This window comes from Ictalurus furcatus, chromosome 1, assembly GCF_023375685.1.
Source record: "Ictalurus furcatus strain D&B chromosome 1, Billie_1.0, whole genome shotgun sequence".
Classification (NCBI taxonomy): Eukaryota; Metazoa; Chordata; class Actinopteri; order Siluriformes; family Ictaluridae; genus Ictalurus; species Ictalurus furcatus.
This window is the reverse complement of record NC_071255.1, coordinates 20,851,258-20,874,999: the sequence shown is the minus strand read 5'-3', so window position 1 is coordinate 20,874,999 and position 23,742 is coordinate 20,851,258. Positions and strand designations below refer to the sequence as shown.

The following is a 23,742-nucleotide window of genomic DNA, read 5'->3' as shown; positions in this document are numbered from 1 at the left end:
GCAGAACATCAGAAGGGCAGAAAGAGGATTTCATACCAGAAACAATATCAGAGATCTGTGAAGGAGACACTGATTGAAAAAGTGAAAGAGAGCTCTGACATGGAGTTATTTCTAGAGGAGAAGAACTACGAGATGGTATGTTAGACTGAATACCCTCAATTTTATGAGTAAAATGAGTTAAAAACTGATCACACAGGTCAGTAGAAATCTCGAATGGAACACTAGGAGAGGGTTTTAGAAAGGCATTAATTGTACTAAAAAGGACCTTCGGTCTTTGTGCATTTTGTGCAATTAAATAAGACATGTATTTCAACGGTGCCTCGTTAACAGCACTCTGATACCGCTTAAGACACTTGCTGAAGATTTCATATGATATTTATAGTTTCAGATATCTGTCTTTCTTCCATCTGTGCTCAGTGTGTCTACACTCCTGCCTGAGAGCTCAAGTGGACCTATTTAACTGGAGCTGAACTTTCTTCATCACCTTGGATCTTGTAACTCCAAGGGGGCAGTTGAGTCCAGGGTAGCAGTGCAGGTACTGTCAAAAAGATCAACCAATTCATCGGGATAGACACAAGAGGAGAGGGCATTCACAACATTTGGGGTTTGTGTAGATAAATGCAAATCATTGATCAATCATCTGGTAGTACAGGAATTAAAACATTTATAAGACACGTGACTGATAAGATTTGGGGAGAGTACAAGCCAACACAGAGTCCAAAACCACTGGACAATGATCAGAAATAGCAGCGTCACAAATGTCAAGATTTAGTCACTGAAAAATCCAGTGAAAACAAGATGTGACCCTTCTGGTGAGTGGGTCCAGAAACAAATTGTACAAAGTTAAGTGAGTCCATGAGACAAAGAAACTCTTTGACCAAGGGTTTAGACTGACAGCACACATGGATATTAAAGTCACCCAGAATCAGAAGTCTATCATAGTGTGACCTCAGTTAGGCCAAAAAGTCAGAAAATTCTCGGATGAAATCCTTACTGAATTTAGGTGATCTGTAAACCAGGATGCAGTGCAAGGTAGTGAGAGCAACCTTGAAGAGCTACACCTCAAAGCTTAGAAAGTTTTCAACAGGCCCGAGTTTACACTTAAAACAGTTCTTGAAAATTGTTACTTCCACCTCCACGACCTACAGTTCTTGGAGATTTAAAAAGTTGCTTAAGAGTAAGTTGCTTGAGAGTTGCAAAATCACCAGGGCTGAGCCAGGTCTCAGTCACAAATAAAAAAATCCAGTGCATAAGTAGTAAAAAAGACAGAGATCTAGGATTTATTAGTGCAAATGTGACAGGACAGTCCAAAATCCAGGATGTATCTGACATGGGATTAGATGGTGAATGTATTGGTAGATAGTGATCTGAGGTTACAGAATTTAGCTCCATTTCCAACACTTTATCTAGTGTGAAAGTAGCGAAAAGGAAACCAAAAAGATGGTATAAAATAATCTGCAGAGGTGTGAAGAGAAATGACAGTACGACGTGTGCCTCGGTGAACATAGTGTAAGTGACTAGCAATTCTCAGCGCGACACAGGTTTGATCAATTCCTGCTGGTAAAGGTGATACCGAGTTCAAATATTGAAGCTCTGCTAATGAGTAACCAAAAGCCATTGTAGAAAAAATATTTCCTCATATGAAGGAAAATCACATTTCAGGAACAAGACTAAAAGAAAATCTCCAAATTCATAATCACCATATTCTAATATTATATGAACACAGTTGACTATATACCATTTACTGCATATTAAGATGTTGTGAAGTAACATTCTACAATTACAGTGATAACAACAACAACAGGGCTGAGAAAATCTTTAATATTTTGATTCATAACCAGTCTTTTCAAAAGTTCAGTATAATTAAAAGTATAGTAAAAGTACATGAGGAACATTTTTATAATTTATTTATTGTGGTAGGAGCATAACACAGGATTAAAAAACAAAACCAATATCAATATCTCTAAAATTATATGTATATACAGTATATTACCCAGTATACATTACAATATATATACACACAGTACGTTAAGTACAAGTCTCTGCATAATAAGTAGTAAGGCTTCTAGATTTCCGAGTCTTTCCTTATTCCCTATAATACACAGGGCCGTGGTGAACCTGGAGCCTATCCCAGGGGACTTGGGACACAAGGCAGGGGACCAACCCATCGCAGGGCACAATCTCATACACACACACACACACACACACACACACACACACACACACTACATTTACATTACATTTATTCATTTAGCAGACGCTTTTATCCAAAGCGACTTACAAATGAGAAAATACATGCAAAGCGATATATCAAACAGAGAACAATACAAGTAGTGCTACCATACAAGATCCATTAACTGAGTTCCAGAAGAAGCAAAGTGCACAGAGTAGAGGTGTAAGTGCCAGAGTAAAATTTATTTATTTATTTATTTATTTATTTATTTATGGGTTGGTTAGGTGTTCACAGAAGAGGTGGGTCTTTAGCTGTTTTTTGAAGTTGGTGAGAGATTCTGCGGTCCGGATTGAGGTTGGAAGTTCATTCCACCACTGAGGGACAGTTAGTTTGAATGTTCTTGACAGGGACCTTGTGCCACACTGAGTAGGAACTACTAAGTGTCAGTCGTTGATTGATTGCAGATTGCATGAGGGAACGTAAGCCTTCAGGAGAGAGTTGAGGTAGGAGGGTGCTGTTCCAGACAAGGTCTTGTAGGTGAGCATCAAGGCCTTCACTTTGATGCGGGCGGCTACAGGAAGCCAGTGGAAGGAGATAAAGAGGGGTGTGACTTGGGTTCTTTTGGGCTGGTTGAAGATGAGGCATGCTGCTGCATTCTGAATCATTTGAAGTGGTTTGATGGAGCTGGTTGGGAGTAAGTAAGTAAAAGTAAGTAAAATTTATTTGTATAGCACCTTTCACACAGCAACGGTGACCAAAGTGCTGAACAGAGTACAGAAAGTAAAATAGAAACAGAATTAGACCAAATAAAAGCAGACAATAGACAATAGAAAAAATCAATAAAAAATTTGTTTAAACAATTAAAAATTTCATCAAAAAGCCTGGTAGAAGAGATATGTTTTAAACCTATTTTTAAAAGTAGTAATAGAAGGTGCAAGGCGGATGTCTAGTGGCAGTTGATTCCATAGACGGGGGGCAGCAACAGCAAAAGCTCTATCCCCCTTTGTTTTTAACCGGGAACGAGGGACATGCAAAAGCAACCTATCAGAAGATCTTAGACATCTGTTTGATGAATGTGGATTAAGAAGATCCACAAGATACGAAGGAGCTTGATTATTAAGAGTTTTAAAAACAAACATCAGTAATAATAGGACTATAAGAAGAGCAGAAATTACCCAACGCTACCGAGAAAGACCTGTCCTTAAGATATGAGCTGAGCCATTGTAGGGCAGTGCCCTTGATACCAAACAGATGCTCTAAGCGCCAGAGAAGTATGTAATGGTCTACAGTATCAAAGGCAGCTGTAAGATCTAGTAGCATCAACACAGTATTTTTTACCAGCATCCACTGTTAGTAAAATGTCATTGGACACTTTTAACAAAGCAGACTCCGTGCTATGAAAAGCAGTGAAACCAGATTGTAAAGGTTCAAATAACATAGCTGAGTTTAAAAACAGGAGCAATTGAGATTGTACTACTTTTTCTAGCAGCTTTGACAGAAACGGTAGCTTAGAGACAGGCGGATGATTATTAAGGCAACCTTCATCCAAACCCTGTTTCTTAAGCAAAGGTTGAACAATAGCATGCTTAAAACAATTTGGTACCACCCCTGCATCCAAAGAAGAATTTATCAACACTTGGATACTGGGGCCAATTTCAGAAAAGGTTGCTTTCATAAGCACAGCGGGAACAACATCAAGTGGCGTGGATGATATTTTCATCTGGTTAACCAGATCACACAGTTCCTTTAGAGAAATGTGTTCAAATTGATCAAATGAAACCGGTAAAGCCAGTGAATTTGGGGACAGGTCTGATAAATGCAAAGTGAAGGAAGAACGAATAGTAATTATCAACAAAAAATTTTAAAAACTTCTCACAAAGTTCAGCCGAGGGTTCAACAGCGGTTCCATATGACAATATAAGGTCTAGTGTATGACCAAGGACATGAGTTGCCTGATTTATGTGTTGAATAAAACCAAAGGAATCCAAGATATTACAAAATTCAGTAACCAAGGGTCGACCAGGGCAGCAGACATGCACATTAAAATCACCCAATAATAACAAACGATCATACAACGGAACAACAGAAGTTAAAAAATCACAAAAATCACTTAAAAAGGCATTGTCCGGGTTAGGTGGCCTATAGATCAAAGCACAGAATAGCGTGGAAGAGGTCGACTCTAACACAACACACTGTACCTCAAACGACGAGTAACTGCCAACAGAAACTCTCCAAATGTTCAGTGACTGTTTAAAAACCATAGCAACCCCACCACCCTTACCAGAAGGCCTTGGAGTACTAATAAAACAACAGTTTTATTAGTGGACAGAGTGGACAGAGTTCCTCGAAGACGGTTGACTCACCAGGACTAAGCCAGGTCTCCGTCAGGAATAAAATATCCAGGTTATGTCTGGTAGAAAAGTCATTTAAAATGAAAGTTTTGTTGCACACGGACCGAGCGTTAACCAGGGCCATCTTCAGAGGAGACTGAGGTAGCGAGGTCCGATCCGGTGAAACGAATTCCAGTTGTCGGAGATTTAAACAGTTCACTCTTCTCTGACGAATCCGAAATCGTGGAGGAGCAGAACAATTAGACGAATGTAGGAAGTCTGGGAAAATAGGCAGATGAAAAACATATCTGTAATCCCATGACTGTCGTGTCAAGTGGAGCCCTTCCAAGCTTAAGGGAAACTCAATCGATTGTATGGAGGAAGCGATTGTCCGTCTGATTCTCACCCGAACACCAGCACGAATCCCTCTCTTCCTGTGGCGCTTCCTTAGAGGAGGAAAGCAGCAAGGTAGCCGGCAAGCGCACTCCACCGCGGGTCAGCTGGACGAGGATTGAAAACGAGAATACAGAGTAGGACAACATCGCAGATGAGCTCCCATATGGCTTCTGATGTTAAGCAAAGCTTGACGATTGTAGGTCAATACTGAATCTACATGATACCAGTGTGACATGATACACAGTAAAAACAGCAGAGATGCCAGACGAACAGACAAAACAGATAGAACAAACTGTAATAGACGGGAAAGATAACAGAGACGGCATGCCGACAGGTACACTGGCGCCATCTTGGAAATAATCACCCGGGAGGCCCGAGAGTAGTGAGTTGCAGTAGTCCAGTTTTTAGATAACAAGAGCCTGGACTAGTATCTGTGTAGCCTGTTTGGTGAGGTAGGGTCTGATTTTCTTGATGTTGTACAGGATGAACCTACAGGACCATGCAGTTGAGATGTGGTCTGTAAAGGTCAAGCTGTCATCGAGAATCACCCCAAGGTTCCTGTCCGTCCTGGTTGGCTTAAGTGTGGTTGATCCGAGCTGTACAGTGAGGTTGTGGTTGATTGAGGGACAGGCTGGGATGACGAGAAGCTCAGATTTTGCCAGGTTGAGCTTAAGGTGGTGTTCCCTCATCCAGACCGAGATGTCCGACAGGCAAGCAGAGATACGTGCAGAGACGGATGGATCGTAAGGCTGGAAGGACAAATAGAGCTGGGTGTCTTCAGCATAGCAATGGTATGAGAAGCCATGAGACTCAATCACCTGCCCCAGAGATGTAGTGTAGATAGAAAAGAGCAGTGGACCCAGAACTGACCCCTGTGGAACGCCAGTTGTGAGTTGCTGAGTTTCAGAAATACCTCCCCTCCATGATACCTTGAAGGATCTGTCTGAGAGATAGGATTCCACCCAGCGCACTACAGACATTTTGGAAATGCCAATCAGCCTACAATGCATGTCTTTGGACTGGGGAGGAAACCGGAGTACCTGGAGGAAACTCTCAAAGCATAGAGAATGCAAGCTCTGCACACACAGGACGGTGGCAGGAATCGAGCCCCCAACTGCAGAGGTGTGAGGCAAACGTGCTAACCACTTGCTAGCTAGTGTGTCACCCCTATTGTATTATATGTCCCAATTTCTGTGACATCTTGAAAATGATTCATTGTGAACCTCTGTGTATAATGTGAACTAACTTTATATTTATTTTGTTACAGTAGTACATCTTATGTATCACACGCGCGCGCACACACACACACACACACACACACACACACACACACACACACTATATGGACAAAAGTAAGTGGAAAGGCTTTCCACTGGACATTTTAGGGCATTTTTCTGACAGGCTAAATGCCCGGCACGTCAGGGGGCGCTATAGACGCTCAGTCTAACAATCCGCCTGGAATTCAACCGAAGAAGAAGAAGTGCTGGCAGGAGATTCTACCCATAGTGCCATGCAGCTTTAGGAATGAATGATGGCAAAAAATACACTAGCAAATATTCCAAATTTTGATTGTCCTTCGTGGTAAGGAGTGTTATTTTTCTTTTTATTTTTATTTATTTTTTATTTTTAACATTTTTGACAGTGTCGTTAATTGTTTACTATTTTTGTCAAAAGATTAATTTAGCATGTTAGCTTTCGAAGTATTTTGCATATCTAGCTAGCATACTGCTGGTAAAGGTTAGCCAGCTAGCAAGGGAGATGTGTAAGTTTGTAAATAATTTTAAAAGCATTCAGTAAAAGAAGCCTCTGGACAAACTGTTATGCGTGGTTAATAATAATGCTCGAGACTGCAAACATGATTAGTTTTCTGACCGCGTCTGTTTAATTAGCAGCGCGGTTAGCTGGAGCGCTAGTTATTATAACTGTGATCATTTTGCTCTTTCTGTCCGACACCTAATTGTCACGGTGATTGTTAAGCACCTTAACAAAAACCAGTACAAAACTGGTTCAATAAAAAAGCAGTTTAATTTTTATTGATATATCTATATATCATCAGTGTCTGCAACTTTGGTTATATGCTACTACAATAACACAAAGGAAAACAACAACGGCTTTACTTTAACTGTCCAGGACAAATTTCTCGTTAAACACATTGGCACTTTTAGTATCTAGATTTATCCGGTTTCCTTTGCAATGTTCAGGACTGCAGCTAAACTTTGGAGAAGGATCAAATTTGTGTGTGTGTGTGTGTGTGTGTGTAGGGCAGGTAAACCTCCACCAGGGCTGCATTTGGACGTGGTAAAAGGAGACAAACTGATTGAGGTGGGCAATCCTATTTATCCTAATGGTGCTTTAATCTTTCCTAGGCCTGCAACTAACGATTATTTTAATAAACGATTAATCCGTCGATTATTTCTACGATTAATCGATTAGTTGAATTAAAAGGCTAATTTTTATTTTCTGTATTTTTCACATTCCTCACAATGTTGCTCTTCAAACATTGTGCAAATTGAAGGCTAGGAAATGGTATTAAATGTATCTGTGGGCTATGCTATACATTATGCAAGGATTTTTTAAAAATATTAACTTTATATTTTGAAAACAAAAAAAAACAACTGATTGAAAATTTTAAAGCAGACGTTAAATCACTGTATTAAAATGCTAAAAGAAAAACAAAAGCACAAGCCAAGTGTTAACTGGTAAGAAGTTGAATGTTCTGCAGTAACAAACACATTCACTCATCTGAACACAGCAACGTTACTTTATTCTGTAAATGTATGACACTTCTTACATTTATATACAGTTACATGTTATAACCATTACAGTTACTGCTCTCATAAAAAAACACAATTATTTTTGTTTCTAAATATAGCCTCAAACAACATATTTGATCAAAATGAATATTTTAGAGTTATTGCGCTTCCTTTCTATTGCGCTGTTTGATTGACTCACCTGCATGGACTCGCGCTCATTCAGTGAAGTTTAAAGGAGACTCACTCGCTGTCAGGACGAGAATTTATGTAAAATGGAAATACTGGCATGAATTTCTAACATTTACAGATAAGTATATAAAGGTAAAAATGTAATTTCTGCGCTGAAGATAACATGTCTGGAACACATTAAACAGCACACACGTCTGTCGCAGCATCTGACACGGCAAGCCACATTAATACACTTACTGTATTAATACAGTTTGTTTGAAGCACTTAATATAAAACATTCTCATGTTTTGGACAACCTGGATCGTGCACTTTTCCCGGAGCAGCTCACTCTGTGACCTCCGCTGTATCTCAGATGTGTTTTATTCATAGAAATGTGTTTTCACCATTGTGAAGTGATGTCACTGTGGATAACCCCCATCAGTGATGTCACAGACCCAACTAATCCATAATGAAATTTGTTGTTGGTTATTTTAATTATAGATTATTATCAGTTTTGCCGATTAGTTGTTGCGGCCCTAATATTTACCTACATCCATTTTTCAGAAAGTGTTCCACAGTATCATATGGCATTTGTGCATTTCTTCAGATGATAAAACTGATATGTATGCACTAGATACTAACCTGACTGTCTGCTGCCCAGTAGTTTTTGTACTGGTGCACTTCAGTGGCTGTCGGGTCCAGGATGGTGCTATAAAAACATGAGCCCTGAGATTTAAGCACTGAGAGGGAAGTCACCTCAGATGTTATTACTCAGGGACACACACATGCGAATTTGGATTTGATTTAAACCGGTGGTCTTCACAAAGGGGGTCTTGAGACACCAAGGGGTCTGTGGTTTGTTTGTTTGTTTATTTTTAAAAAGTTACTTTTTAAAAGTGCTGGAAACCACAGCCCACCAACATCTAACTTATATTTATACTTACTTATTACTTTCAACTTTATTTATTTATTAATTTTTATTTGTCCCTGAGGGACAATTGGTTTTATGGCAAGACATACACATGATCTTAGCGAAAAGGCAGATAATCAGCAAGACAGACATACATACATACATAGTCATGTGGAAAAATAAGTACAACCCATGAAATTTATTTATTTATTTATTTGGACAAGCAAACATTTGGTACTCTTTGAAATGGTGCCTATTGATAAAGATGATACACTCTATCAAATGACACATACAATTGACATTTTGTAGTAATTGTCACATTTTAAATAATTTAAAAAAAACAGGTCAGTCACATGGAAAAAAGTAAGTACACACCTACATTTACCCACACCTTCAAATCCATAAAATTAGAATCAGGTGTTGAAGACTGGGTGCCAGTGATTAGAACCTGCTTAGGGAGTGCAGGTGTAACCTGTCTTATTTAAACCCCTCTCATATCTAGTGTCTGGTGTTCCCTTTGCTATTGAGGTGTGTGGTGTGGTACCCTAATTTCTCCATCTGGGGATTAATAAAGTCTCACCTTATCTTATCATGCCAAGGTCTAAAGAGTTATGTAAAGCCTTCAGAAAAAAAGGTTGTAGATGCCTGTGAGTCTGGCAAGGGATTTAAAAAGATTTCCAGATTATTTGAAATGCATCATTCCACTGTAAAGAAAATAATCTACAAATTTCACAGATTTCAAATGACTACCAATTTGTAGCAGCAAATTCAGCCCATGAGCAGACTGTCTGATGCAAAAAGATCCTAAAATTTAATCACAGGATCTACAAGAAAGTCTCGCAACTGTTGGTGTCAAAGTGCATGCTTCTACAATCAGAAAGAGAGTGCACAAATTTGACCTGCATGGGAGGCATGCCAAGAAAAAGTGTTTGCAAGACTACAGTTTGCCAATGAACATGTAGGAATAATGTGCTCTGGACAGACGAATCAAAGATAGAGTTGTTTGTCCACAGTAACAGCAGAAACGTTTGGTGCAGACCAAAGACAGCTTTTCAGGAGAAGCACCTCATACCAACTGTGAAGCACAGTGGTGGAAATGTTATGGTTTGTGGTTGCTTTGCTGCCTCAGGGATTGGACAGCTTGCATTCAGTGATTCAACTATGAATTCTGCATCATATCAATCAAAGAGTGCTTGAAGATAATGTGATCTGTCCAAAAGTTGAACCGAAAGGGGAACTTTCAACAGGATAACAATCCTAAGCTAGCAAATCCACCAAGGAATGTCTCAAAAAGAAGAAACGGAGGGTTATGGAATGGCCTAGTCAAAGCCTAGATTTGACTCCCATTGAAATGTTGTGGGGGGATTTGAAACGGGCAGTACATGGGGGGGGACCCTCAAACATCTTGCAACTGAAAGAATATTGCATGGAAGACAAAAATTCCAGCAACCCTGGTGGACAATTATACAAAACGCCTACAAGAAGTTATTTCTGCTAAAGGGGGCAATGCTAGCTTCTGAGGCCAAGGGTGTACTTACTTTTTCCACAGAAGAATGATAAAAAAAGATAATTATCCTTGTGGTTTTGTTTAAGTATATCAACTTAATAGGCACTGTTTCAAAGATCATCAGATGTTTGCTTGTCAAATTATGTCAAAAGCCAACAATTTCCATGGGGTGTACTTATTTTTTCACATGACTCTACATATATACATAGAGGACAATAAAATACAAAACACCAAAATAAAGTAAAATAAAATATTATTGAGTTCTTATAGTTATTAGTCAATTTGACTTGAATTTAATGGGTTTAATCCAAACCTCAATAACTGAAAAAACATGGGGCACATTTGCCTCGCACCTCTGGGGTTGTGAGATCGAATCCCACCTCCGCCCTGTGTGTGTGGAGTTTGCATGTTCTCCCTGTGCCTTGGGTACTCCGGTTTCCTCCCGTAGTCCAGTGACATGTACTGTAGGCTCAGTATCATTTCTAGATTGTCAGTTTTGTGTGTGTGATTGTCCCTTGCGATGGGTTGGCACCCTGTCCAGGGTGTCCCACGCTTTGTGCCCTGAGTTCCCTGGGATAGGTTCCAGGCTCCCTTTGACCCTGTGTAGGGTATGCGGTACAGAAGATGGTATTGTACAGATTTAAATAATTAACCTAATATTTAAATAGTTGGATTATATTCAGAGGAGTCTGTGAAGTTTACTTTATAGTTAAAGGTGTCCTTGACTGAAAAAGTTGGAGAGCCACTTCTTTAAACTGCATCAGTAATATTCCAAAATATGCTAAAGAGTGACGTTTTCAAGGATATTGTCATGTTTATGGATGAACCAATGTAAAAAAAAATTAATGTCTGAAGTGATTGAACTAATTTTCTGATCCATTCCACTGATGCACTTTGACATGATGGTGACACTGATCATGCACGTGAATAGAAGACAAATGAAAGTTTATTTCACCATCATATTTGTAATGTTTACAGAAGGTTGCAGAGAGTCAGCTCTATTACACAGGATGTCTAGTTTAGTTTAGAACTTAATTTGTCACAAAGTGAATGCTTGAAAACATGCTACCTACATATTTGGTGTCTTTGCAGAAACTGATCATCGATGAAAAAAAGTTCTACTTGTTTGGGAGAAACCCAGACCTTTGTGACTTCACAATTGATCATCAGTCATGTTCTCGTGTCCATGCTGCGCTTGTCTACCACAAACACCTAAAGAGGCTTTTTCTCATTGACCTCAACAGCAGTAAGTTACAGGCTACAGAAGCAACTAGTATCCAGTCAAACCATGACGAGTTGAAAAGGCATGAAATTGTAATACTATACTTATGATGCTTCTTTTGTTTACACACCCAACAGCACATGGCACATTTCTTGGACACATTCGTCTTGAGCCACATAAGCCTCAGCAGGTTCCTATTGACTCTACTATGTCTTTTGGTGCCTCCACACGTGTCTACACCATCCGGGAGAAACCTCAAAGCCAGGCTAATGTGAGTGCAGGAGACAAAACAGGAGATGATGAGGAACTGAAAGGATTGCTGGGTCTTCCAGAGGAGGAGACGGAGCTGGAGGTGTGTATACTGAAGTGGTCCCCCATCATTTTCAAATGTTTTATTTCAATGTATTTATTTCAATAGCATTCTCTTTCATGTTCATGTGTCCTTTGTACTACCATTGATCATGGAAGAACTTGACGGAGTTCAACACTGCACACAACAAGCGCATCTCCACTCTGACTATAGAGGAGGGCAATCTGGATATCCAGAGGCCCAAGAGGAGAAGGAAAAGTTCCAGAGTGAGCTTCACCGAGGATGAGGAGATTATCAATCCAGGCAAGCATAATTTTCCCTTCACTATCCCTATTATTCCTTTTCTTTGTTTACTTGAAATGTTTCCTTTTTCAGTGTTTAAAAATCATCACACATATATAGACTTAATTACACTTTTTTTTTCTTTACACAGAGGATGTTGACCCCTCTGTTGGACGCTTCCGAAACATGGTGCAGACTGCTGTTGTTCCTTTAAAGGTAAAGATGGCTCTGTATTTAGCCTGTTGTGGCTTGTGCAATGATATGTCAGGAATAAATCGTAGTTGAGCAGGTTGTCCATTAATCGCAGGGTTGGCGGTTCGATTCCCGGCCCACATGACTCCACATGCTGAAGTGTCCTTGGGCAAGACACTGAACCCCAAGATGCTCCCCATAGCAAGCTAGCGCCTTGCATGGCAGCTCTGCTACCGTGTGTGTGTGTGTGTGTGTGTGTGAGAATGGGTGAATGAGACACAGTGTAAAGCGCTTTGTAGAACTGCTAAGGTTAAAAAAGCACTATATAAGTGCAGACCATTTACCAATAAAACATTGTCAGAGCATGCTGTTGTAGGAAAATAATTAATGCAAGGATGGTGTGATGCCTGACTTGAAGGAGCATTATTGCTACCAACCTGAAGTTGATTAATTTCCAATCACAGCATGTCCTGTAGTCGTTTAACATAACAGCAATTTGCAACGATTACAATTTAAAAAATTTATCCTACGGCACACTTTTTAAACATTTATAGTTATGATTTAATGTTTTGGAACTTCAGCAAAACAACTCAGATCCTGTTATCATTTGTTATGGCAACTATAAAAAGCTGTCTCCATTAACAAGTTTATGAGACAAAAATGTGGCTGCTATGAGTGGTGCAACAGAAGAGTATTCGCCCTATCATCAAGAGTTTGAATACTGACGATACCACAGCCATCTGTGCCCTGAAGTCCAAGAGTACAAAATTGGCTGTGCTCTCACCTGTGAATCACAGTGACACTCGTGACAGTTATGCCAATCATGGTAGCTGGTGCATTCAAGCATGTGGAAGATAGGGGATTAACGGGAGGGGTGGGAATTGGCCGAGGCGAAAACATTACATATTATCAAGTTATTGAGAAGTTGGAAAGCACAGCAGTGTTGTAGTACAAGTTAATTATAAACAAAACCTATTGCATCCATCTAATAAAATTTTTCCCTCTTGCTCCAGAAGAAAAAAATGGAGAGTGGCAATGTTTTAGGGATTGAGGACACAGTCACACATCATGCACACAGTTTCCCCTTGAAAGGTGGGCTCTATGGAGATCTCCCACCTGCTGGCCATGAGGCTCATGCTGCAGGGGGCACCATGCTGGGTGGACTCCCTCTACCAAATCCTGCTCCAGAGGTGGACTTAGCCCCAGAGGCTCCACTGCCACCTATTACACTCAATCCCACTCCTGTCTCAGGCCCCTATGCTCCAGAGGGGCTCAGTGAACCACGCAAGAAGAAATACGCTAAGGAGGCATGGCCTGGCAAAAAGCCCACTCCATCTTTACTGCTCTAGCTGCTGGTAAACCTGGACAAGGACAGTCTCTTGACAGTGGAGCTACTCATGATTTTATAGATAGATTGTGATTTTTACTTATTTTCCTCTTTATACCAGTGGCTTAAAAGACATTCCATTGATGCAAGGCTCTAGAAAGTAAAAACAATTCTATGAAATTAGTATTCAACGCATGACATTGGAAGTGATTCTTCAAACTCTGTAATGCTCAACTTTAGTCGCTAGATGGCAGCACGACCGTATGAGACAATGAATTATGTTTTTTAAAGAGCTTTACAATAATGTCCCCTCCTGCTGAACACCTCAAAAACATTTTTACAAGAACCTTGCAGAGATATCCTTTGTTTCACATGTAATGTTTTCTGGTATATTTTTGTCTTTTGTATCTCAAAAACAGTCAGTAAACCTTAAAATTATTTTTATTTTGTGTTCTGATTTTCCCGATGTGCAGCATAAACCAAAACGTTGCACATTTTACCTCCATTTATTAGAAATAACAACGATACACTCCTGTCTAATAACTGAAACCACGTTTTGCTAAACAGGTAATTCTGACAAGCATCTCATAACAGGACAGACCTAATTAATGACTATACATTTAACAAGGGTGTTATGTTTAATTAAGCTAGTTCCATAGTAACACCTGAACAAAGTGGATAACATAGTAAGACAAAAAGTATAAGGTGTGTTCAGAAAAAAATAAATGCAAGTTAATACAGATGAGACAAAGTAATGACAAGAATGAAAAAGAAATTAAAAAATGTGGTGTACTGCGACAGTACACCAAACGTAAATATAAGTGCTTTTGAAATAGTGTTAGAATTTTTAAATAATCATTTTGTATACATTAGTTAATTTAATTAAAAAGTAGCTCCTGTATATTACTTATTTGTACGATGAGGTTTTCCTTAAATATAGTCTTAACAATATTCAGATATATGCACTTTAGTTATGGAATTGAATTCATGAATCAAGTAAGCAAATATCATTTAAAATACTTGTATGTTATTCTATACTATTTAAATCTTCTCAAGGTTCATTTTCCACTAATCTGATCTTAAGGTGTATACCATTGAGAGATCTGAGCACTAGTCGAGGGATCATCTTTGGAGTATGAACTGGATCTTTGATGAGGACATACTTCCTCAGTGTCAGAGCCACGACCACTTTCATCTCGTTCAAAGCAAAGTTCTGGCCAATGCAGTTCCTGCAGATAATATCATAAAAAAGAATGTACTTAACAAATACCCATGGAAGTGGCAAAAATCAATTTATTATTATTAAGAAAGTAGCTAATTAAATGTGGGTTATTATTATTTTTGGATTATACGTTATATATATATTCACATATTCACTTTAGTAAATACAGTGGGGGAAATAAGTATTGAACGTGTCAACATTTTTGTTCAATAAATTAATTTCCAATAAGGCTATTCACATGAAATTTTCACCAGACATCAGTATTAACTCAAGAAATCCAAACATTAAAGTCCATAAATGAAGTTAGTGTAATTAAACGGAATGGCACAGGAAAACAGTATTGAACACACTAAGTGAAATTTATTTAATACTTAGTGGAGAAGCCTTTGTTTGTAATGACAGCTTCAAGACACTTCCTGAATGAAGAAATTAATGGGCTGCAGTATTCAGGTGTGATTTTGGCCCATTCTTCTAAACAATTGGATTCAAAAAAACAATTTTTTCTTCTCAATTGGATTCAAGTCAGCTGGGCCATTCTAATGCCTTGATTTTTTTTCTGTGAAACCAATTGAGAGTTTCCTTTGCTGTATGCTTTGGATTGTTGTCTTGCTGGAAGGCCCACCCACCTCTCATCTTCATCATCCTGGTGGATGGTAGCAGATTCTTCTCAAGAATCTTCTGGGAAAGGGCTCCATTCATTGTTCCTTCAATTATATGAAGTCTTCCAGTACGATGTGATGGAAAAACAGCCCCACACCATGATGCTTCCACCTCCAAACTTCAAAGTTGGTATAGTGTTTTTAGGGTGATGTGCAGTGCCATTTCTTCTCCAAACATGCTGTGTAGTATGAAAGCCAAAAATTTAAATTTTGCCAAAAAGTTCAATACTCTACCAGTATTTCATAGGCTTGTCCAAATGCGTTGTAGCAAACTTTAAATGAGCTTCGAAATGCCTTTTCTTTAGTAATGGAGTCTTTCAGGGTGAGCGTGAGCAGTGGAGTGTATTGCCTATTGTTTTCTCTGTGACAATGGCACCTGCTGTGTTTCTGGAGCTCTTTCCAAGTGGTCCTTGGCTCTTGGGCTACTCTACTATTCTTCTGACTCCCTGGTCCTTGCGAGGAGCTCCTGTGCGTGGCCGGTTGATGAAGGAGTGATGTTGCTTCCTCTTGCAGATAATGGCCCCAATTTTGCTTACTGGAAGATTCAGAAGTTTTGAAGTATGTCTGTATCTGATTCCATCAATATATTTTGCAACAATAAGGCTGCGAAGGTCTTGGGATCATTCTTTGCTTTTACCCATCATGAGATGTTTCTTGTGTGACCCCTTGGTAACAAAAAGCCTTTTTATAGACCATTAATGTACTAACCCAGCTGATATTAATTTGCACAGATAGGAGGTATAATTACTTTCTAACTACTTATGCATTTCAGCTGCCTTGCCTTGGAGAACTGCTTTTTCTTAGTGTCTTCAATACTTTTTTCCTGTGTCATTCCACTTTATTACACATAACTTTATTCATGGACTTTAATGTTTGGAATTCTTTATATTTGGAGATTATATTTGGAGTTAATACTGATGTCTGATGAAAATTTTTTGTGAATAGCCTCATTGGAAATATATTTACCGAAAAAAATGATGTGTTCAATACTTATTTCACCCACTGTACGTCTACTGATAACTGATTATTATTGCTAATTCAATACTAGTATCATTGTGCTTTGCCTTCATATTTCAAGATTATACTTAATGTTTGAGATTTACGCCAATGATTAACTCCTACTCATCATTAAAATCTGTTCGGAGAACGTTTATAACACATTTTTACTCCCAGCTTTCAAAGATTTTTCAGAATTTCACATGCAATTACTCTTTCCCTTTATACACAGAAAATATTACACTCTGATTCTATCTGGTAAAGGAATAAAGATGTAAATAGTTTATCTAGGCTTACAGATGGATAAACACTAAACACTGCTTGTGCAGTAGCAGATTCTACAAGAGGTAAGACTGTGTTTATACCTTAATGATTTTTTTATTTTATTTTTTTCAATTTTAAGTAGACTATTAGGACTACTTTAAAAAAAAAAAAACTTTGTACATACAGAACAACAATCAGTGTGGATTGTTTTAGATTAAAACTAAACTAAACAAAACTGTGTATATCTCCTGCAATAAGACAATCAAAACTCACTTTTGCCAACCTCCTGATCTCCAGTCAGAGTTATAATAGTTATGTAAAGAACATGGGGAGGAGGGTGAATACTGGATATTGATCCAAAAGCTACTCAGGGCATGTGAAAGTGGTTGGAGTCCATTATAAAAGCAAATAGTGGGCATGCTTAAAATGTTCATCACATTCAAAAAGTAAAATGCGTGTGTTATTTTCCACCATTAATACCAACATACGCTACCTCACAATTTTTGTCATTGTGATAATGTGAAACAATACACAGTGAATGTCCTGCTGCTATAAATTTCAAATTTCTTCTTAGTTGTGTCCTAGGGATAATCCTTCAGCCATTAGCTGAACAGAACACTTTAAACTCTTGGGCATCCAGACATTTTCAAAGGCTTGTGTTAGTACCAAGGGGCTGTTAATTACAGATGAGATTGTGGTACCACCAACTCTCTATTTGAGGAAATCAATAGCTTTCTGTGGATAAGGGCTAAACCAATTGTTCCTTTTTATGTATCTTTTACAAAGATATCACAAGGATACAAACCTTGGTCCAGCTGAGAAAGGCACAAAGGCATGGGGTGATCTCTTAGCAATGTTCTCTGGCAGAAATCTCAATGGATCAAACACCTGTAAAAAAAAAAAAAAAAATAATAACCCAATAATTACTCTCTCCCTTTATACACAGAAAATATCACACTTTTGATTCTATGTGGTAAAGGAATAAAGGCGTAAATAGTTTATCGAGGCTTACAGATGGAAAAAAAATTGTAGCAATAAAAGTTGAACCTAAACACTGCTTGTGCAGATGCAGATTCTACAAGAGGTAAGACTGCGTGTTTATACCTTTGGATTCTCCCAAACTTTAGGGTTGTGATGAATTCCGTAAATACTGATTCCAATAAGTAGACCTATAGAGAAAAAACAAACATTTTATGGTTCAACTAGTACATACTCTGGGATTATATCTTAGATAACAGATTTTATTCTATATTCATGGTGCATGCAGCAGGTCACAGAAAAACAGACAACTTGGTTAATGTTTCACCAGATTACCTCTAAGGTAAAGGTCATACAAAGTGATACTGAGAACCTTTATTGTGTAATTAAAGTGTCCATACGGGATTGCATAATAATGTTTCATAAAATTTGTCGAGCCGGACCAAGATGAATCAGGCAGCAGTAAAAAGTGAAAATATGATGTGGAAGATTAAATGTTCTCTACTTTAAATAAAATGTGATTCTTTGTAGAAATAAAATATACAGTATGAATGATCAATTTGCTTACTGTATGTTACTTATGTTTTCAGTGTGGAGCAATGATATCCACAAAGTAATATTAGTATATGATGCTAGATCATAGCCACTTGCAAACTCATTCTAATCTGTTAAAATGTCTACAAGGCTACAGTTCCATAGTTTTAGAACCCATATTATCACAAAGAGAGAAAACGTACCTGCAGGAACAGTTCTTCCATCAGGAAAAGTAATAGGTTGGGACAACTTCCTTCCCATTCCTGGAACAGGAGGGTACATGCGCAGGGATTCCTTAATGCACATTGTGGTGTATGGTATTTTACTGAGGTCTTCCCTAAAATCCACACAGTAAAATAAACACACAGGAAAAAAAACCAGAAATGGGTGCTAGAACAATAGAAATGGAACACAGTGTGGTCTGTCTGGGATTGATGAAGTTGCTAATAGGGACAGATGATCTATAAACATAAGCATTTTGCTTATAATAATTAGATGTCTGATGTCTTACTAACATCATTATAATCATAATGCTAATAACTGTACCACTCGATAGTATCCTTTCCCATCAGCACTTGCTGGATCTCCTCTCTGCACTTCTGCTGATGATCAGGGTTGCAGGCCATGCTGTAGAAGATCCAGGAGATGCCACTGGCAGTAGTGTCGTGTCCCTCAAACATAAAAGTGTCCACCTCTGCTCGGATGGCTTCATCTGACAAACCCTGCTGCTGCTCGTCCTATAAAGCAAGAAAAAAATATTTTGTCTCCTGGTTGTTGTTGTTGTTGTTATTATTATTGTCATAAATTATATTTTGCGTACAAAATCTCAAAGTGCTTTACATGTAAAACTTGAGAAGTATTTATGACAAGACACATTAATGCAAACAATCTACAAATCACTAATAAATACACCAAAAAAAGTTAGAATATAAAAAAAGTATGAATTGCTACAAATCATGAAAAGTATATAAGTATATTTAAGATAAAATGCCGCAAAACTAGTATGTTGGGTTTTTTTTTTTCCAATTTACTCATGATTTTCAGCAAAATACATGCATACTGCATCACCAGTGTTTTTTGAAAACTACCTTTACGTGGTCAACCATGCACAGAAAGTAATAACTTTTTCTACAGTACATTTTTCACTGTGAAAGTAGTTCATAGCATAATTAATTAGCTTATTTAATCTGTTGAACTATAAACAAATGACACTGGGAGTAAAGTCTTTACTATTCCATTTAATGAGTATTTAACATAACATAAACCAGTACCCTGCCTGAAAACTCTTAAGCTTAAGCTACAAATGTGTTAATCGTTCCAAATACTTTAAAAGGAGTAGAGGCAAGAAATCACTTTTGCTGTAAGCAGTGGCCCACCCCTAACCATTGGAGAATATTTATAGCAGTGTGTATGAATGAGTATGAGGCTTCAGTGTCACATTACATGGCCCAGAACATTAACCCTTTCAGTGACGTTTACAGGATTATTGTGTTTTCAGAGCCAGTCACTGGCTCAACAAAACAGAACAGCATCCCATCAGTGGCCCAGTGTTTTGATTAAGCACCCCTGTATTGAATGTAGCAAATTAACGTTTGTAGCACATACTATGGTTTCATCATCTATGATGATAAAAGAGAAACAAGAATGTAGTGGTGATGACATACACGAGCACATAGAAGGATATCCAGAAAGTCTAAACATCTCTTCTCTGGAACATTATCCTGGTTCTTCTTATTTAAAATTTCTTTTCTCTGTCTTATGACTTCATCTGCAAGGACAAAAGGTCAGATTTTAATAGGTTAAATTAATAGCAGCCTCCAACTGTCTGACCAATTTCAGTCACATATACCTGTATGGCTGTGTGCAATTTTGCATGCGTTTCTGTATCTGTAGCCATGTGGACTCATGTGAAAGACGAGGTCATTGTGATATGGAAAGACGCGAAACCGTAGGTTCACCAGGTAGCACAGTTCATACACTGCCTTTATGTATGGGTTGGATCTTCTGAAAGGAGATTGGTGTGATAAATAGAACTTGACTTACATTCATATTAATTATGTTCAGCGAAGTTTTCTGCATTTAACCCACCTCTCTGTCTGACAGTTGCTTTGGCAGCTAAACGCGCACTTCATTATGCTGTCCAGTGTCATCAGACTAACATGCTGAAAAAGTTCAAAGGTCTGCCCTGTTCTTGCGTATACTTCCCACTTGTCCTTTGAGAGAGAGCGATTATTCAAAAACACACTGTTTGCACAAATCAAGCAAATAAAAAAGTTTAGCTTGCATGTTACAAGGTAACAAATAGCTATCAAATTTAAGATTCACTCACCAGCATAGCTTTAGCTGAATCTGCCATTACGTTCACATAAGGCTTTAGGATTTCATAATGGAATCCTGGTGTGAGGAGTCGTCTGTGGCGAAACCATTTCTGTCCAGCAGTAACAAGTAAACCTTCACCTGAAGAGACAGAATAGCTGTCTGAAGTACAGACACCACTTTTCAAATATTTAAATATTATTTGTTCATGCTGTGGAGGCATTATGTTTTTATGTTGTCCATCTGTGCATCTGTCTGAGATTCTTGTTAGTGCCATATCTCAAGAACAAGTGGTTGAATGTTTGTAGGATTTATATGGAATTATATGTAACCAGCAGATGAACTGATTCAAATCGACCCATACAAGGTCAAGGTCACAGCAATATCAAATGGCTGAAATAGTTTTTCTTCAATAGTTTCCTTCCTGTTTGTCACACAGATATGTTACTTACATGTTCGTCTTCAGGATTTCGAGGCCCATTTTCTGTATACATGTATCTACAGTTTTTGCCTTTGGTCCGTCCGTGTGTCTATCTGTCCATCTGTCTGTTTGTGCATCTGTCCGAGATTCTCGTTAATGCAGTATCTCGAAGTGGGTGAGTGGTTAAACAGGATTTATATGGAATTCTCAGTGTAACCAGCAAATTAACTTAAGTTTTGGAATTGATCGAAAACTGGGTCAAGGTCACAGAAAGGTCAAATGTATGAAATAGTTTTTCTTCAATAGCTTCCTTCCTGTTTTGAAGTATATTTTAAGGGTATTTCAGGCATACAAATTAGTAATAAGAAGGACTAGACTTGTTTGCGGTGGAGGAATCCCAATCGATGCAATCAGGCTTGGGTTAAAATTTTATTACAGTAACAGTACCGTTACTTCAGCAGTGCTAATGAGTGCGCTACCCACCACTGTTCACAGCTAGTACAACCCCAATTCTGAAAAAGTTGGGACAGTATGGAAAATGCAAAAAAGTAAACAAAAAGAGTCATTTGAAAATTCAATTCACCCTGTACATCGCCTTCTTATTTCAACTTGTCACACATCACTATTAATCCTAAATTGCCCCGTCCCAACTTTTTTGGGACACCTTGCATGACATTTTTCATGCATCAATTTTAAAATAAATGTTTATCTTAAAAAAAAAGCTATGCAGTTGATTAGGTAAAATATCAAATACCTTGTCTTTAAACGTTTTTTGTTTAAATACAAGTCAAAGTATATTTACAAATCACTCCTCTTTTTTATTCACAATTTCCATAATGTCCCAACTTTTTCGGAATTTGGGATGTAGTTGATTACCGTGTAATCCAATTACTGAGTAACTCCCATAAGCTCTGAATCACCAGTATTATTAATTTAGTTTGTAGATATACATGAAAAGCTTTGTACAACATTACCTATCCAAGGGATGAGGAATCTATATGCAAAGTCGTCCTTTGGTCCTGTGAAACAAGAAAGCAAAACAGAAGGTCTGTGTGTATACATGGAGTCAATCAAATGACCATAGATAATAATTTAATTAAGCAATATTGCACAAGCAAGAGAGCTGTGATTCAGCTGCAGGTAATTAAGACAATGTTGATATTCGTTATAACAGCATGATTGTGAGCATGATTGCTTTTCTTGCAGTTCTCTAATTACAAGAATAGATTAGCTGGACAGAGAGTTGCATGTGTTGCCATGCCAACACACAGACTGACTTACAGCCTGTAGTAAGTGTAGAAATGGTTTTAATGTAACAAACTACTGCTAGAATTGGAATTTTAGATCGCAAACACAGACAAGAGTGATACAAACAGTGAAATGCCCCATTGCTGTTATACTAAAAATCAGCAATCATGGAACACTACTTGTCCAATCAAATTAATTGAACGGAACTATGTTTTGTTGTATAATAAACCATAAATAGTTTGTTATAATTATAGGCAAACAAGATTTTACCTGTTGTTGCCAGAATGGGCTTGACATAAGCTGGGTGATGGACAAAAAGATGTATACTATCTGGGCTAAACTGCATTGGGAATGCAAAGGGATAATGTTCTCCCCATTTGGGTATCTTCTCCAAATCTGTTCCATCTTGCTTAAACTGCAAAACATGGTCAATCTTAAACAAATATCGATAGCATGAAATTTGAAGCACAGCATTTACATATCCTCTGATAAACTCTAAATAAAAAGAGGTTTCGTGGATTTTTGGGATCTACTTAGAACCTTCTATGAAGAAGCAACATTGTTATACACAGAATTCTACATATAATCTTTAAGAATTTTTCTTAAAGAGGGACAGACAGGAATATTGTAGTGCACCAGATTTCTTTTCTAAGAATGCATGCACTGCAAGTTATTCACAATTTACTAGTATATTCAAATAGCTTCAATATGTTTAACAATGCCACAGCCTAGCATTCAGTTTATTACCCAATGTGTTTTCTGCGACAGCACAATCATTTAGGCTAAATGCAAGCAGTAACTCAATAAACTGAATAGACAAAGGGTTGGATTTGAGTCTCTGCACAAGAGAAGTAAGTAAGGGATTAAGTTCTGTAATAATAGTTTCCAGTCCACTGTGTGGATTTTCCGTTTGCAAACCATTCAGGTAAGTGAAAGAATCTGTAATATACTATATGATATCTTTCGACAAATACTGTAGTACACGGCTATATTTTCAAGAGCACGTTTAAATTTTGACACATTATTTATATTTATTTATGTTGCACTCTTTACAGCCGCCGAAGCGAAACATTTTAGTCTGAATTGAAGCGTTTTGTATTCACTCCTACCTCTGTAACATGTCCGAGAAGCCAATGACCAGGAGGTCCAGGAAACTGCTCTAAGGCACGCATCCATCTATTTCTCTTTATAGACCATTTAATCAGCACCGCTGAAATGTAGATTATACACAAGACTGCGAACACATGATAGAAGTGAAATGTTTCCAAGTTAAACGGTGTTAGTTTAGCGAAATAGCTATAGAGCTTCATATTGAGTTACCGCCGTAGTCTACCAACACCCCACTGTTGATATAAGTGAGTGATCGCAGAACACACACACACACACACACAGAGAGAGAGAGAGAGAGAGAGAGAGAGAGAGAGACTCGGTACTAGTGTAGTTGACTACGCAGTTACAGAATTAGACCCTTCCTCCATACGTGCATTCCAGGGCACTTGTCTCTGGTCATTTTGGTGTCCTAGGCGAGATTCTG

General features: G+C 38.2%; 2 protein-coding genes and 1 non-coding gene across 5 annotated transcripts; 2 read left to right on the top strand and 1 right to left on the bottom strand.

The window, feature by feature from the left end:
* The first annotated feature begins 6,318 nt into the window (after positions 1–6,318).
* ppp1r8b (protein phosphatase 1, regulatory subunit 8b) lies at positions 6,319–14,014 on the top strand. Of its 2 annotated transcripts, none has more exons than XM_053631975.1 (7): positions 6,319–6,480; positions 7,161–7,221; positions 11,330–11,483; positions 11,597–11,811; positions 11,928–12,072; positions 12,203–12,267; positions 13,257–14,014. In XM_053631975.1, the coding sequence occupies exons 1-7, from the start codon at positions 6,428–6,430 to the stop codon at positions 13,590–13,592; spliced, it is 1,029 nt and encodes a 342-aa protein (XP_053487950.1). In that variant the 5' UTR covers positions 6,319–6,427; the 3' UTR covers positions 13,593–14,014. The 2 variants fall into 2 exon arrangements, with proteins under 2 accessions (XP_053487950.1, XP_053487958.1); XM_053631983.1 differs by having other exon boundaries at positions 6,452–6,480; positions 7,161–8,668.
* LOC128616223 (small Cajal body-specific RNA 1) lies at positions 8,446–8,605 on the top strand. Its single transcript, XR_008387388.1, has one exon. It is a non-coding gene; the product is annotated as a small Cajal body-specific RNA 1 (non-coding RNA).
* On the bottom strand, positions 13,994–23,610 carry LOC128612013 (cytochrome P450 4A6). Of its 2 annotated transcripts, none has more exons than XM_053631920.1 (12): positions 23,318–23,610; positions 22,479–22,623; positions 21,935–21,979; positions 20,553–20,680; positions 20,312–20,436; positions 20,073–20,224; positions 19,888–19,991; positions 18,770–18,960; positions 18,427–18,560; positions 17,816–17,880; positions 17,517–17,599; positions 13,994–14,799 (listed from the first exon to the last, which is right to left on the bottom strand). In XM_053631920.1, exons 1-12 carry the CDS (start codon positions 23,516–23,518, stop codon positions 14,622–14,624), a joined length of 1,551 nt encoding a protein of 516 aa, XP_053487895.1. In that variant the 5' UTR covers positions 23,519–23,610; the 3' UTR covers positions 13,994–14,621. The 2 variants fall into 2 exon arrangements, with proteins under 2 accessions (XP_053487895.1, XP_053487891.1); XM_053631916.1 differs by having other exon boundaries at positions 20,073–20,227; positions 23,318–23,609.
* Positions 23,611–23,742: the final 132 nt, after the last annotated feature.

Bases quoted from the DNA above. Each gene is read 5' to 3' on its own strand.
- ppp1r8b (XM_053631975.1), top strand. From the start codon at position 6,428: ATGATGGCAAAAAATACACTAGCAAATATTCCAAATTTTGATTGTCCT. The intron at 7,222-11,329 runs GTGGGCAATCCT...GTGTCTTTGCAG, and splicing joins AAGGAGACAAACTGATTGAG to AAACTGATCATCGATGAAAA. The intron at 12,268-13,256 runs GTAAAGATGGCT...CTCTTGCTCCAG, and splicing joins CTGCTGTTGTTCCTTTAAAG to AAGAAAAAAATGGAGAGTGG.
- LOC128612013 (XM_053631916.1), bottom strand. From the start codon at position 23,518: ATGAAGCTCTATAGCTATTTCGCTAAACTAACACCGTTTAACTTGGAA. The intron at 19,992-20,072 runs GTATATGTGACT...TTGTCCTTGCAG, and splicing joins AATTGCACACAGCCATACAG to ATGAAGTCATAAGACAGAGA. The intron at 14,800-17,516 runs GTTTGTATCCTT...TATTATCTGCAG, and splicing joins CCTTTCTCAGCTGGACCAAG to GAACTGCATTGGCCAGAACT.